Source organism: Paralichthys olivaceus, chromosome 23 (genome assembly GCF_024713975.1).
Source record: "Paralichthys olivaceus isolate ysfri-2021 chromosome 23, ASM2471397v2, whole genome shotgun sequence".
Lineage (NCBI taxonomy): Eukaryota > Metazoa > Chordata > Actinopteri > Pleuronectiformes > Paralichthyidae > Paralichthys > Paralichthys olivaceus.
Genome location: NC_091115.1, coordinates 10,682,184 through 10,697,258, shown reverse-complemented (window position 1 = coordinate 10,697,258; position 15,075 = coordinate 10,682,184). Strand labels below are relative to the sequence as shown.

The following is a 15,075-nucleotide window of genomic DNA, read 5'->3' as shown; positions in this document are numbered from 1 at the left end:
TAAATTAATAACCCCCCAAAATGTTCAGTTTAATAAACAAATTATGATAAAATTTCATAAAATGTATTGATAACAATGATAGCAGCAACAATAATAATAACAAGAATCAACCTCTGAATAATTTTATTTCATATTTAATTTGTACGTATATTACACCGTATGTGTGGCTCTACTCCCCCACGCCTCTAGGTGGCGGTCAAGCTTCATGTAACTGTGCCTGCACTCGACATGGAAACCAGGAAGTAAACTTTCCACTGAACGATGGAGCAAAGTTCCAGTGAAACCAGTGAGAAAACCTTCACCTGCCAGTTGTGTGGTTTAAGTAGCTCGTACAGTTACTACGGACAGAAACCACCAAACACTAGAGCCATAGTGTAAGTCACAAACTCCGCCAGACGCTCCGGAGCTAGCCTCGCTAAAGCTAATGCTGTTAGCTGCTACGTGCTTACAGCGAAATCAACCCTCCAGCGATTTACTCGTCGCATTTCCAACAAACTTCTGCCTCGACGCAGATTTCTGTCTCGTCCCTGCGCATCACGAGGTTGTAATAGAAGTGACGGTGTATTTTATTCCTGCCTGTCTGCTCTCCATCAGGTTACTGGAGGAGTGTTTTGTGACAAAGGATCCCTTCAGCCCGGACAGGGAGAAGTTCCTGGTCCTGGGCTCCACCTGCAGCCTGTGCAGCCTCTGTGTCTGTGCTGGGTCGGTAAGATTCAGTCCTAAAGTTTTAGTTTCTGCCACAGACTTCACATGTGATCGTACATTTCATTTAAACACATGGTTGATACGTGGGTGCGCTGGTATGATCCTTCAGGGACAAAAGTTAAGACAGTCTGTGTGTCTGTGTTAAGACAGTGTGTGTGTGTGTGTGTGTGTGTCACAGCCTCACTTTAGAAAGGCTAGCATTTTAAGTGTGTTATTTTTTTTATATAGTTCTGTTCAGTTTTAATTTGTTTCAGTGTTGTTCTTTTATTTGTTTTTTTTATAAAATTGCTGAGTATGATCTGACTTTTCTGTGACTTCTTAGCTTTGCACTTTATTTTGTGTAGTATTTTGTAACTTGGGTTTTGAAAGCCGCTGTAGAAAGTGTTTCATCATTGTTGTTGAATATAATAACATAACATTAACACCAGCTTATATATATTGAGCATGAAGTTAATTAGTAGTTTCCTGCTTGACCTGACTTGACCTTGTTGGTCACAGTTGAAAACCAGTACAAACTGTACACACCATGTTATTGATTCCTCCGCCCTGACGGATACATCGTAAGAAATTAAATGTGACTTGTTGTATCTGGCGCTCGTGTCTAACTGGGGCACTGATGCTGCACTTTGCTCTCTCCTCTTTGACAGGACTGCAGTCTCTTCTACACCAAGAGGTTCTGCATGCAGTGTGTGAACAAACACCTGGACCAGTTCCCTCATCAGATCCAGTCCGAGCTGGCCAAGAAGAAGCAGAGCTCCAAGGCTGCCGTGTCATGAAGTCGGGCGAGATGTCCGTAATTTGCTCAGGTGTCTCGGACTAATAGCTTTTGTCATGAAGTGTTTTTAATAAGCACGTTTTGATTAAAGCCACACTGGGTGAAACTATAAATACACAAAGCTGTACAACAAAACATCCTGTTCTGAATCCACCTCGCTCTCGGTTTTGATCACTGATTGGAAACACACTTCCATCAGAAAAAAGTACAAATCTATCCTTGTGGCCAGGATGTTAACCTGCTGCATTATAGTCAGCCAGGTTTTATTTGTTTATTGCAGAGTTTTATAGAAGTAAACTGCAGGTGTGAGGAGAGCTGCCAGACCTCTGTTGGATTGTGTTTGCAGGCTCACAATCAAACCTCCCAATTAAAAATGGCTGCCAGTTTAAAATCTGAACTTTCCCCAAATTTCATATCCATAATGGTCAGCTCAACCCACAGCAGCTATTCTAGTCTCTCTGTAAATAGTTTCGACAATATTACAGCCATGAGCGAATGAGTGAAAAGAGCAATGTGGAAGCAATAGTTCAGTTGCAAGTCACACTCAGGACTAGATTTATGTTTCCACTGCCGTCAAAGTGGAAAAAAATAATAAATGTTATTCAATTTTTTAATGAGCCTGTTTTTTTTTTTTGTTTTTTTACAAGAGAACATATTTTTACTGCTTTTCATCAACATATGGTAACAGTTACATTAATGGTACATTCCTTAATATTACACACATGTACATGTTGACAGTGACACATCTTTTGTAAAAGAGCATCACAGCTTGAACCTTGATTCTTTTTTGTTCATGGTCAAAGCTTGAAGTGTTGACTTCTGTTGTGTCAAAAATATTTTCCCTTTGTTCTGAAATCATAAAAAAAGAAAAAAAAGTTTTCTTTTGGTATTTTCATGACTTTTTTTTTTTTGTTGATCATTATTAATGTTTAACTAACAGTCATTTCACTGCCGTTGCATCATCCAACAGTGGTGTGAAACTGTTACTCCCCTTTGTCATTTTAAAATACACCCAGTGTCAAATGTAGCTTCCCAACTAATAATAATCCAAATAACACTGACAAACATAAACGTTTCTTGTTATTTAGCTGTCTCTGGTAAAACTCCAATGGAACTCAGTAGAGATCATACCCCTGCCTAGGCCCACCAGTCCCCTTATGAAACCACATTTAAATCCACCAGGTCCAGATTTTTATTTAGATTTGCACCAAATTGTGAACAAACTATCAGTCCCATCAAGATCCATGAATTGTTCTCTATTATCTATCTTACAATGTTAAAGAAAGTGGAAAATTTATATTGATCTGCTCCCTGATCTGGATCCACACCAAAATTCACTGGGTTCTTCCCTGACCCATAATGCATTATCACACAAACAAACACAGATGAAAACGTCTAAGCAACAATAAAATTAATAAATGTGGAGTACTCCGATCTTAGTCGCATTATTTAGACATGTATATCTGTCAATCTTGAGTGTGTTCTTTTGTGGGTCCTGAAATTCAGTTGAGTTTCCCCCCCCCCCCCCCCCCCCCCCCACAGCTGAGCTTTAGTATGTCAAACTGTGCAGGAGAAAAAATCCTAAGCATTCGCCTTAAAGCATTCGGTTCTGCATGTGTGACCTTAACAAAATGTTCTCTTGCTTTATTTCTCCTCTTACCCGCCTAATCAGTTTGATCAAAATCTGTTTTTAGCTCATGGGTCACTCTGCACACACAACGCTGTGCCCACTTTGCAGCAGCGTAAACACATTATGGATTAAGTGTGATTCCCGGTGATAACATCGATATAACAGATGTCCTCACTGTATTTGTCACGAGATGTTTGGGTCTTCTCGGGGGTTAACTGAAACAGCATGGCCTTAAAGGCAGGCGCAGTGAGTTTTAATGCTGCGCAGGAATGCACAGTGACACACACTGTATAGTTTTAGGACTTCAACTGTTATAGAAGTCGATTCTTTTCACTCGCTCACTTCAGGATTCCTCCTCCGCTCCTGAACGTATGGAAAACAAATGTGAAAGCTGTTCAATCTTGACATGAACCCAAATTAGACTCTTGGGTGAGACTTTTTTTATATGATGCAAACAGGAAACCCTCAAAGGGAAATGGCTGCGAGTCTCAAAGTTTTTCTTTTTCCTTTTTTTTTTTTAAAGCTGCACCACTTTCTGTTTCCTCATTATGTAAATTCCAAGTGTACACACAAGCAACTGCAACCAGTGTAGCACACAAGCAACTGCAACCAGTGTAGCACACAAACCACTGCTGTGGCACCAGTGGCCAAGTCTAAAAGCGATAGGCACCAAGCCAACGATGACGGAAGGATTTCTACTTGAGAGCTGACGTCATCTGATGCCAGGAGGCAGATTAATGTCTTTTTTGTTGTTGTTGTTTTCCTGCATTAGACCTCACAGTCACGTCTCATCCCCCACTTTTCCACTTTTGCTTTGGTGTCATTCGGGATTCTCTTGGTGCTGTCCAGTCAACCAGCCTGTTTTTCCACCTGTTTAAAGGTGATCAAGGATGTGTCATCAGTGGAGGGCGGCGCACAAGGGACATAGCAAGATGTTGGATAACATTGTTTTGATCTGTTGTCATGGACTACGTGACAGCTCTCCAAAAGTAAAGTCAAACTGCCTCTATCACCACCTGGTGGCTGCCTGTAGTATAGGTCATAAACCCTGCCTCCTTGTTAGTGGATGGGACATGGACCAAAATAAAAGTACAACGTTTGCATCATATAGTTCTTATCACACTGATGTTCAAGTGTTTGTTTCCCTTCAAGTTGGGTTTAATTTGTTTTTTTTGTGATGTAAAAATGGGGTGAAAGGTCATGATTCACAGTAGATACTAACTCGTGATTGGTCCGCTACTGGTCAGACTCCAATAGACGTCATGGCAACAAGATGGCAGCGTTCATATCTGGGATACTTTGGCTTCATTTGTGAATAGTAGGAGGAAGTGGAGATGCGACGTCCATCTTTATAAACAGTCTATTTTTATTACAGATGTTTTTATCCTTAAAAAACAATTATAGACCAAGAAATTATGAAGTGAAGATGTCTGTGAATATGACACTTTCCATCTTCTCTTCAAAATGTACAGTGCAACACACCACTGACGTCGTCACGTTTTCGAAAAACTAAATTTTTTTGGTTCTGAACCAATGAATCTTTGGTTGAACAGACTCTTTAATGCATGAACTGAAACAGAACTTGCCCCATGTTGGTAGAAAAGGTGCTGTTGTGCAAACAAACACCGCCACCGCTGTGAAGAAGCACCCCCTTGAGGTGAGGTTTAGTCATGACGAGTGAGGATTGGTCAGAAGTTGAAATCATGTTGATCGTACTCTGGGGTGCTTTTCACATCACGGGTGCTTATTGCAGCACAACAGCGGTGTCATTGTCCTTCAATTATCTAGCAGCGGTAACTGAATACATTTACAGTGATTGAATCAAGTGGTGAGCCTAAGCTGTGTATGTGACACTGAATCAGATGAAGTAGTGAAATCCGTCAGCGCTCACACAATCACTTGATGATTGATTCATGTGATAGTGTTACCAGCCCCCGAGCGAGACCTCGGCCCAGCGCTCCTGCAATGTGAGATAAATCTTTTTACCAGTGTTGTTCAGGTCTTACTCTGCAGACAATTAGCTGACTGTTTTCAAAATCCACTGCATCTCACAGCGGAGGAACACAGAGACTATTGAACTTATTCTGAATAAGGTTATTTGGATTTTGATGTTTATGTGAGTTGTGGCAGAGTTCCGACTGGTGCAAGTTCTTGGGTGTCAATGTGTCCAAGACTAAAGAGATGAGATTAGATTCTAGGAAGAAACTTATCGTCATCTCTCCTGAGCTGATTGATGTCAAGGCTGTTGAGCTGGTGCAGCAGTATGAATATTTGATGACGAGCTCGGCTTTGGGCCTCGTTTTGTCGCCATGTGTAAAAAAGTTCAGCAGCCTTTGTATTATTAATCATAAGCTTCAAAGTTTTAACGTCAGTAGTACTTTTCTAAAAAGGCTTTGATTGCATATTTTCTCTTTTATTTGCTGGTATAAATGTGCACAGCCCTAAGTGACCTTCATCACCTGCTTTAGGTCAAGATTTAAAAAGGCCTTTATAATTCCAGATGATTCTAACGACCCAGTGTTCAGTGAGTGAATAATCTGATTATGACGACCAGCAGTTGATAACAATGTCACATAATTCTGCAAAAACTCCAATTTGATGTTATAGTGTGATTAAGATGTATTCGTGTTTACATAATGTGACTAAGATCAGAACACTCCACGTCTTAATTCAATTATTGATTATAAGCTTCACTGATATGGTTTTATCTGTGTTTGTTTGAAGTGTTACAAAAATACTACTGGACAGATTAACAAGAAACTTGGTGGAAGGGTGTCTTCAACATTGTAAGAGTTGATATATGTATAAAAAATATGTTTGTAGATTTCTCAAAAATTAAGTCATGGTTCATGGTGAAAAAATCTGTCATGTTTAGGGGAATGATATTTATGAGTGTGTGCAAGTTGGTGCCAAATAAAAATCCAGATCTAGCTGATTCAAATGTGGGTCTGTTGGACTCTGGCGGAGGTGCACTCTCTTCTGAGTGCCAGTCCAGTTCCGAAAATGACCTCATTAATCAGAACATGCTGTTTAGATTGCAGTGTTTTATGGCACGGTCTCACATACGCAAATCCATCAGTGCCTCCAGTCCACTTGCAATTCTTACAACTGAGGTGGAGAATTAAACGTGTGCTTCCTTTGGTGAAGCAATTCAACTGTGGTGAACTTTGGCTTCTCCCTTGTGAACGTGTGACCTTCCCCTTACAGCCCAGAATGTTACCGTAATTAGCTAAAATCAGAATATCAGCGTCCATGTAAACGTAGTGAGTGATGCACATGTCAGTGAGGATCAGAGGAAGCCTGTGACCTTTATGCTTCATGTCTGACCTTGGTGCCTGCTTCATGAACCAGGTGTTAATGGAAAGTTAAACCCTGATCACTTTCTCCTTTATGACTCCAACGGACTCACATTAGTTCTCTTCTCTGTGTTTCACTAATCAAACAGTTTCATGAAGTCACATTCACGCACAGAGTTAATCCCATCCAGCTCAATGTTGATGCCCCTGTTCGACTTTAAGAGTTCTATGGGCGGTCCCTGCTGCGCAGACCAATGAATCGCCCTCTCTGTTTAAATAGTCCTTGATGTCAACTTTCTTCTTCACTCACAGCTCTCTCTAACGCCATGTTGGCTGTTTTGACTTGACTTGTTGTTTTCATCAGTTTCTTACTACGGACCTGACAGGAGTGGATCTCTCGATCGCTCCCTGCGCCTTTTTGGAGACGCTTTATTCCATTTTGGATGAGACGCGCGGATTACGCATGCACCATCCCCCGTGACTTTGCATTTTTACAGGAATACGACTTGGAAGTATCCGTTTGAGAAGATTTTTTTTTGGTTGTTGTTTTCTTCCCCCCTCCCCTCCTTGTCTTATGTGCATCAAAATGTCAGATGTTCGCCTTTCTAATGCGAGCCCGACATTGGAGAGGGTGGATGCGCGGCAGCCGGACAACCTGAGACCCCCGGTGCGCAGAAATCTTTTTGGCAGACCCGACCGGGAGGAGATACGGAGGAATTTGGCGGTGGCGGTGCAGGAAGATGTGCAGGCTTTCAGGGAGAGGTATAACTTCGACCCGGTGGAGGAGCGACCGCTGGAGCCGCGCAACTACGAGTGGCAGGAGGACTGCAGCCCGCCGGAGTTCTACCTCCGGCCGCCTCACGGGAGCCAGCCGCCGCGGCGAGAGGAGGAGCTGCCCGGCGGTGACCTCCGGCAGGAGAGGAGCGAGACGCGGCCGGAAAACCAGACAGCCACGGAGCGACCGAGGAAAAGACGCTCTGGAGATTTAGGTGATTTCTTTTTTACCTTCACTTACCGAAGCTGTCACGCACTTTTCTTCCATATCTGAGTTGTCGCTGTGCCGCAATGCGGAGGCACCAGCCGGGGTCCACCGTGAGCTGCGGTCGGGTTATCACCGCGCTCATAAACACCAAAACAGCGAGGAGAAAAACTTAAAATGTCTTCGCTTGTGAAACTTTTAAAAACTCAAACCCCCACCGAATTGGAGGCCGCGCTTCACTTTTCCTCCACACTACTCCTCATTACTTTTATTCTTTGAAAGTAACCCGCAGATGTGGCATTCTCGCTAAAATTGGCTATTTTTCCTGCGGAGTCTGGCAGCAGCTCGTCTGTCAGGTGTACGTGCTGCTCCACACATCCTCACAACTTTCTCTGACAGTTTTTCCTCCTCTCCTCCGCCAGGTCCCTGCTCCAGCGAGTGTCACAGTAAAAGGTCGCACACCGACGAAGATGATGATGAAGACCCGTCGCACGGTGCCGCGAGTCAAGCGGTGAAAGGCGCGGAGCAGAGGAGACCCGACCGGCCGGAGAGCAGCGCGGAGGTCCAGTGAAAAACAGCGGTAGGTTTGAGATCATTGCCCCGCTATTCCACTCATGTCGAGTGTAGTGAATTGCCAATAACACACAGGGCTTCACTGTCTCAAATCCTAATAATCGGCTCTCAAGGTGGGTGCCAAAAGACTTTTGTTGACTTGTTTATCATCAGCATCAACACGTTTGAGTTGAAAACACATTTATTTCCTGCATGCAGCACTTTACACGTCATCAACCTTTAATACCTGCAGGATTTTTAAATCCTCCACAAGTGTGTGTGTGTGTGTGTGTGTGTGTGTGTGTGTGTGTGTGTGTGTGTGTGTGTGTGTGTGTGAGTGTGAGAGAGAGAGAGAGTGTGAGAGAGATATCAAGTCAAGTATGAGCAACTGCTTTTTCAATTGCACCATTCAACAAGCCGTTTCCTCTTTATGTTCCACAGAGTGGCACAGACCTGTTGCTGGTTTCTCATCATCTGACAGAAGGAGGAGAACAATACAAAAGAAAAAGAGAGAGAGAGAGAGAGAGAGAGAGAGAGAGAAAAGAAACAGCCTTTCCCTAAAGAAGGGGATGAGGGGGAGGCTGCACAAGCACTGAATATGTACACTATCAAGTTTTGGCACTCATTTTAATTAAATTGCCTCAGAAGCAGCAGACAATGTAGCAGTGTGCAAATGGATTTTTGCTCATCTTTTTTTTTTATTTTGTACCTACTACCTATGTTTCAGATGTAGCACATAAAAGCGAAAGCATAATATGCTTTTATACTTTTTTTTTTTTCTTTCGTTAAATGTATTTGAATACGTGTGTGAATTTGACTCGGGAAGTTGCAGTGCAATTTCCAGCAGAGAAATATTATTTTGTTGAAATGGTCGTGTGGTATCATTCTTCAGGTAATTGATGTAAGTTACAAATGCAGATTTCAAAAGTCAGGGTCACGTGGAAACAAAAAAAAAAATGTCTTCACTTTTTCTATGGCTTTGTTTGTCCAGTGTTTAAACAGCCTGTCTTGTTTCTGAAGGCCACACTGAAAGTCGAGGGTCCATCGAACTGGGAACAGCCATGATAGATAAAGTTTACATGCAAATAATATTTCTTTATTCCCCCTTTTTAATGTCATTATTTTATTTCATAAAAAAAAATTTCTGGGGTTTTTCCAAAGTTTGTGCCTTTTTGGGGGAGGGGGAGTCGGGGGGTGGGGGTGGGGGGGTTGTACATGGGTGGCTAAACTGCTGAGCAATATCCAACCAAATTTCAACAGTATTTGCTAATAATCCTAAGAATTAGCTTTTATTATTATTTTTAAATTAGGTCAGTTATTATTTTAATGGCTTTTAGGCCATGTATCCCACCCCCTTGTAATAAAAAAATTCAGTAGTCCAGGCCAACATAGATAAAATATGTTAAAATCACTGGGCTACTTATTATGCAAATATGTGAATCAAAGATTTGTGTTTGTGCTGTGGAATTCATGTGGAACATGTAATTGCACTATTGTTACTTTCTCATTTATTTTAGTGAAGGCAGAAAACAAAGTTACGCTGCCTTATTTGGTGTCAAACTTTGAAGTGTACCTGTGTGCCTTTTTTTTATTTTCGAAAAACACTGAAAAATTATACTAACTTATTTATGTTGAGCTTTTTTTTCGTGGGTGTATGTATCGCTTCCCAAAGCAACAACTTTTGTGCATTTCTTTGTAAATATATATTTTCATTATTATTTTTAAGATAAATAAACTGTTGCAAAACTGAGCCTAATAATCGATTTTATACCCTGTGTGTTTTGTCTTATTTTTTTCTTTTACTCCATCAGCAGTTGGATTGATTAAAAAAAAAAAAGCAACAGTGCTTTAATAAATTAATGTGCTTACTATTTTTATTGCACAGCACACAACTGCTCCACCCTCCACAAACACACTTAGAGTTTAATGTGATCCGCCCAAGTAAACTGGCTGCTAATAGTGATTACACAAAGACCTGGTGCAGATACAAACATGTTATTAAAAAGGCTTAATGCTGTTCAGGTTAGCAGCTGACAGCAGTGACAGGATCAGTAACAAAACTACCACTGCTACATCTTATAAAGGTTTTATAATGTGTACGTTTTTCTTATTCCTGCACAAATTTGACAACTTAGTTGCATTACATTCTTACATTCCTATAATCTGCAGATAGGAAATAAGGAAGGTAAAGAGTGCACCAGCAGTATTTGGTGCAGTGTGGTTAAGTTGTAAATGTGCAGAGTCTGAAACCCAGTACACAGTGTACGTCTGGTGTGCAGGTACAGCTCCGGTGTGCAGCGTGTGACTGTGCTGGATCGTCTCAGCCCAGCTCTGCTTCTAGAAGTTGAAAACAACAAGGGTATGTCCTGAGGAAAAGAGGGAGGGGTGGTGGTGGAGGGGTAAGAGTTTTTGGAGTTATTGGCTTTCCCCGGCTCCAATCACAGTGCAGAGAGGAAAAGCAGACCACTTAGGAGTCAGCCAGTCAGAGAGCGGTGGGAGGGAGCCCAGGACAGAACAGGCTGTTCTTTTCATAAAACACACACCACCCAATTAGTTTCATTGGCTGACTCTTTCCTGTTGATACCAGCCTGTAGGAGTCACATACAGAGAGAGAGAGAGAGACAGAGAGAGCTGCTCCTATAATATCTGGTGCTGACTGTGAGCATGTGCAGTGATTACCAGTGAGCTTGTTTCCTTTTTGTAAACTTTCAGAATTGTAACACACGTCATGTTTCCTTTTTTTCCACAAAATACATTTGTTACTTTGAACCAAAAGACACAGAGTCACATTAAAAGCTGCCTTGAAAAGTAACACAAATATGTGCCGTCACAAAGACCATCCGTCATTTCTGCATGTTAACAACTTGTTGCTTTCCCATTATTTCCAATCTGGGTGTGATTGTCCTGCTCGCCGTCACAGCCCTGCAGACGGGGTTTGTTTGCATTCTCCCCGTTTGTGTGAATACAAAATAATTCAAGAATGCATGGATGAATTTCTACCAGACTTGATGGGAATATATACTTTGGAAATGACATCATGCTTTTTTGATGTATCACTGCATCCTATTGGAAAACAGACATGACCTGAAGCTCATATAGACAAATAATGATCATATGGTAGCAATGACATCATCATTACATCACTCTGAAGTCAGAAAATGTAGAATACATAGTGCAGTAGTGGATTAGAAACAGGATCTGCAGTTTATGTAGATTAAAGAATCATTCATCATAAAGTATAAATGATTTAATGATGATGACATTATGAAATTACAATATTACCATATAAAAACTTTTTAAAGCTCTGGTGGTGCTGATTGGTGTACACAGCATGCGTGCAGGTACATAAGGGCCCTCCAATGCTTTTCATTATTTGGCCCAGGATCAGATTTTACTGTTGAGATATGGGAAATGACTCCAGAAGGAATTTATCTGGACAAGGAACACTCTGATTTGCCATGGTATGCTTGAATGTATGCTGATGACACTGAACTATGCAGTTTGAAAAACACATATCTGTGTTGTTGTTGCAACTGAACGTCCCCAAAATATCCACAATGTTCTGAAACGAGATAAACATGCTGAACACATCCATCCATTAGCTATAGGCGGCTGGAGCCTCCTCCAGCCGTAGAACCTGCAGGTTTTAGTTCAGGGCAAAGCACTGGTTGTTACTGAACCTCATTATCTTTCAGTTCTGATCAGCTCCAGACGCTATTTCATGTTCACAGAGGAAAAAACATCTAATGTGAATCAAATACCCTGGAGATAGTCTCAGATGCGTAAGAAGCTACATATTAACAGAAGTGGCCTACATGCACAGTAATCAAGCGTCACATGATTTATTGTTTAACACGCTCAGTGAAGGCAAGCACAAGCAAACAAAACTGAATCTGCAGACAATACTTGATTTTTCATGCAACTGGACGTCTTGCGTAGGAAATTACACAGAATTTATACATTTTTACCAACTTTGCTATTATTCACATGCTTTTGTCCGATGTCATGAATTGTGTTTTTGTGCCTTTTCTTTAAATCTAAATGCAATATGTTGCTTTAGCTAAGACTCTACATTTACAGAAAAGCACCGCGTAAAACCACATAAGCACAGAGGTAATGGATAGCCGCCAAATACATTTCCATTCTGTCACACTGGTCAGGAATCCTGCTCAGAAAATGGCATGTAGGGAACATTATATGAACAAATTATGACCCTCTTTCCTCCTGTTAAATCTACTCTTTCACTTAAGGGGGAAAAGTTTAAACTGACTCATGACATTTAGCTGATGGTTGTTGTAAGCGACATTGAGTTCCGGTCATTGAAAAACCAACTTCCTCTTAATTTTCTCCGGTTTCCAGCCCCGATATAATGACAATAACATATGAAGTAGATGCCGTTTCAGCTAAATGCTTGAAATGATCTCTTGAGGTTGTTAATCTGCAGAGGAAACTGTGTTACTGCAAACACCCACTATCTGATGAATACATCTATTAAAAAGACATCTATTAAAATGTGTGCACACCCTCCTCTCAGGTGTTCCCACTATTTTTGATCCTAATTATAGCTCAGAGTTGTGTGTGGGCGTGCTCAGACACGGCTGACATCTCCGTGACTCCATTTTATGTGTTGCACCTGCAGGGGAGCACCTCGCTCTCTCTAATTGGCGGAGCTGCACTCTGAGCAGAGGTCAAATCAGCTGCAACTCAAATCACTTGGTGTGGAGGTGCTGAGGCTTTGAAAGAGAAGAGTGGTGAGTTGCTCAGCCCTTTTGTCAGCATGCTGTCAAAACTCTTAGCTCCAACTTACTCTGGTGTGTTTGTGACCGTGCATGATTGTGAAGCAGAAAGTTTGATGTTTTAGTGGGTTTGAGGGTTAGCTCTTGATTTAGGCCTTGTTCAGACCTGGTGTTGACATCTGTCCTGAGAGATCTGATCACAAGGGGTCAAAGCTTTAAAAACAGTGTGTACAGACCTGTCATTAACAAAATGCAGCAGTTACCAATTGCCTGACGACACAAGTGTGGGTGAGGAAAAGAGGTTCAGTATGAGAGTAAATAGATGATGCAGATATGACATTGCCACATCAACTGATTTCAGAAAACGGTGCCAGGTGTGACCTCCAAACCAGAGCTGATGGACACTATGAGCATCTCTGTTTGTGTGTGTGACCCCAGATTGACCCTGTTCATCATTACACTCTAGCTCTGTGAGAAAAACACACGTGCACACCCGGCCGTGGTCTCGTGTTGATTCTTACCCAGCCTCCAGTCTACGATTCAAGATGTACGAGGGGTTTAATCTGTCCCTGTGCGCAGCGGTACACCGTGAGATTCCTTCCAAGTCAGGAAAGCGCTTCCATATTCCCAGCATTAAATTAGCAGGCCCCTAATTGTTGCTGCAGATAACGAGAGGAGAAATGGGTCATAAAAGTCTGACATGTTGGAGCTGGCGCTATGAATAGATATTCAGCAGAGGGCCTACAAAGCATGAGCTCATAACTTGGCAAACTCTGCAGGGGAGAAAAGTTTTTTAGTCTTGTTTTATTCTGGAAATACAACTTCCCCATCTGTTTCGTGTTATTAATTTGTCTGATTTTTTCACTTTGTTTTAATTTTTTTACAAAGGCAGGGCTGCTTTATTTTTCCGCCACACTCTGCCTCATGGTCATGTGTTGTTGGCAGGGCCGAGAGAGCTGAGAGTTAAGAGGGAAGAAAGAAAGGAGGGAATGAAGAAAGAGGAAAAAGGATGAAGTTAAAGAGAGAGAGAGAAGGGAGGACGGGCTCCTTGGCTGTGTCTCGTTGCAGCCTGGCCAAATCACGTCCAGTGCAGGATGTAAACAAACTAATCTGCCAATGTGGCGTTTTTACACATTTCGCTTTTCGCTCTGGGCTGTGTGACTCATGCTGCCGGGCCGTGTGTGACCTCAGATGCTGGCTGGTCTGCTGCTGCAGCGCTGGAGTGTTTAGTTTGCCGTGCAGCAGGGGTCACCACGACGGTGCAGGCCTGCCATGTTCTCAACTGATGCATTTTAATGGCATTTCATAGAGAGGACAGAGAAATCTGCCTTTACAATAATACTGTAAGTAGTTTCAATGACACGGGCAGGGTTTAGCATTGCATTTGATTTCATACAACTTTACACTGAGCCTCTTATGTATATGAAATCCTATAGATTTCAGTCCTGGTTGGTCTGGTTTGAGGTCACCAGTGGAGAAAAGGGAGCTACAGCAAAAACTATCAAAATGATACTTTATCAGAAATACAGCAGAAGAGGTGTGAATCCACTTCACAGCTCAGCAGAAAAAACACATTTATGTAACTAGAATCTGGAGCACATATCTCCCCCAAGGCCCAACAGTCTCCTTAAATCCAATCGAGCTGCACTAAATCACACACACTTATATATATCAATCCCCTATGTGCATGATTTTTTTCAGCATCATGATCCATGAATTATTTCCTGGAAAATTTGGGAAAATGTCAAAAGACACCGTATCTCATAAGGTTAAAGAAAAATAAATCCTGGATTGGTCCTCATGTTCTTTCTTCTCCCATCCTTCCATGGAAATATGTTCAGTAGTTTTTGAGTAATCTTAATTTTCGAAACAAACCAATTGACGGTGGTGAAAACCTCTTTGGCAGAGGTAGTAATAAATAGATATTATATAAAATATAATATATATAATATATATAAAATAACTGATAAAATATATAATTAATGTCACATTAACAGTTTTGCGACACGAAGACTTACGCGTTAAAGACATACTCACTCGTACGCACCCTTCTGGATCCTCTTCCATTCCTGTGTGGGTCACATGTCTTTGATTTCTTTCATCTGGCCCCGAGGGTTGGATGACGTGTGTGTGAGGAGGGATGAAGAACAAACCGGTTGAAATAAGGCAAAGATCAACTGCTGAGGTGACTCGTGCTCTAGTTAATAACCCGAGGGCCATATCTTCCCCATGTGTACATCACAGTTCAGCTGTGTGTCTCCATCCTAGAAGTTGCATGTGTGTGTGTGTGTGTGTTTTAATAATATTTCATGCAACGGTGCTGCTTATTTAAACTCTTTATATCTGCTGCTTACTCTCTGACCTTGCTGACACACAGCTAGTTGTAAAATTATCTATTTCAA

General features: G+C 41.7%; 2 protein-coding genes across 2 annotated transcripts; both read left to right on the top strand.

The window, feature by feature from the left end:
* The first annotated feature begins 183 nt into the window (after positions 1-183).
* Positions 184-2,094, top strand: cdpf1 (cysteine rich DPF motif domain containing 1). The gene is made up of 3 exons (XM_069519442.1): positions 184-374; positions 595-706; positions 1,353-2,094. Exons 1-3 carry the CDS (start codon positions 262-264, stop codon positions 1,479-1,481), a joined length of 354 nt encoding a protein of 117 aa, XP_069375543.1. The 5' UTR covers positions 184-261; the 3' UTR covers positions 1,482-2,094.
* Positions 2,095-6,612: 4,518 nt separating this feature from the next.
* LOC109632735 (cyclin-dependent kinase inhibitor 1B-like) lies at positions 6,613-8,471 on the top strand. Its single transcript, XM_020092166.2, has 3 exons — positions 6,613-7,395; positions 7,808-7,965; positions 8,379-8,471. The coding sequence occupies exons 1-2, from the start codon at positions 6,981-6,983 to the stop codon at positions 7,954-7,956; spliced, it is 564 nt and encodes a 187-aa protein (XP_019947725.1). The 5' UTR covers positions 6,613-6,980; the 3' UTR covers positions 7,957-7,965; positions 8,379-8,471.
* The last annotated feature ends 6,604 nt before the right edge of the window (positions 8,472-15,075 follow it).

Coding starts and splice junctions, on each gene's coding strand:
- LOC109632735 (XM_020092166.2), top strand. CDS start 6,981: ATGTGCATCAAAATGTCAGATGTTCGCCTTTCTAATGCGAGCCCGACA. Junction 7,396..7,807: donor AAGACGCTCTGGAGATTTAG/GTGATTTCTTTT, acceptor CTCCTCCGCCAG/GTCCCTGCTCCAGCGAGTGT.
- cdpf1 (XM_069519442.1), top strand. CDS start 262: ATGGAGCAAAGTTCCAGTGAAACCAGTGAGAAAACCTTCACCTGCCAG. Junction 375..594: donor CCAAACACTAGAGCCATAGT/GTAAGTCACAAA, acceptor GCTCTCCATCAG/GTTACTGGAGGAGTGTTTTG. Junction 707..1,352: donor TCTGTGTCTGTGCTGGGTCG/GTAAGATTCAGT, acceptor CCTCTTTGACAG/GACTGCAGTCTCTTCTACAC.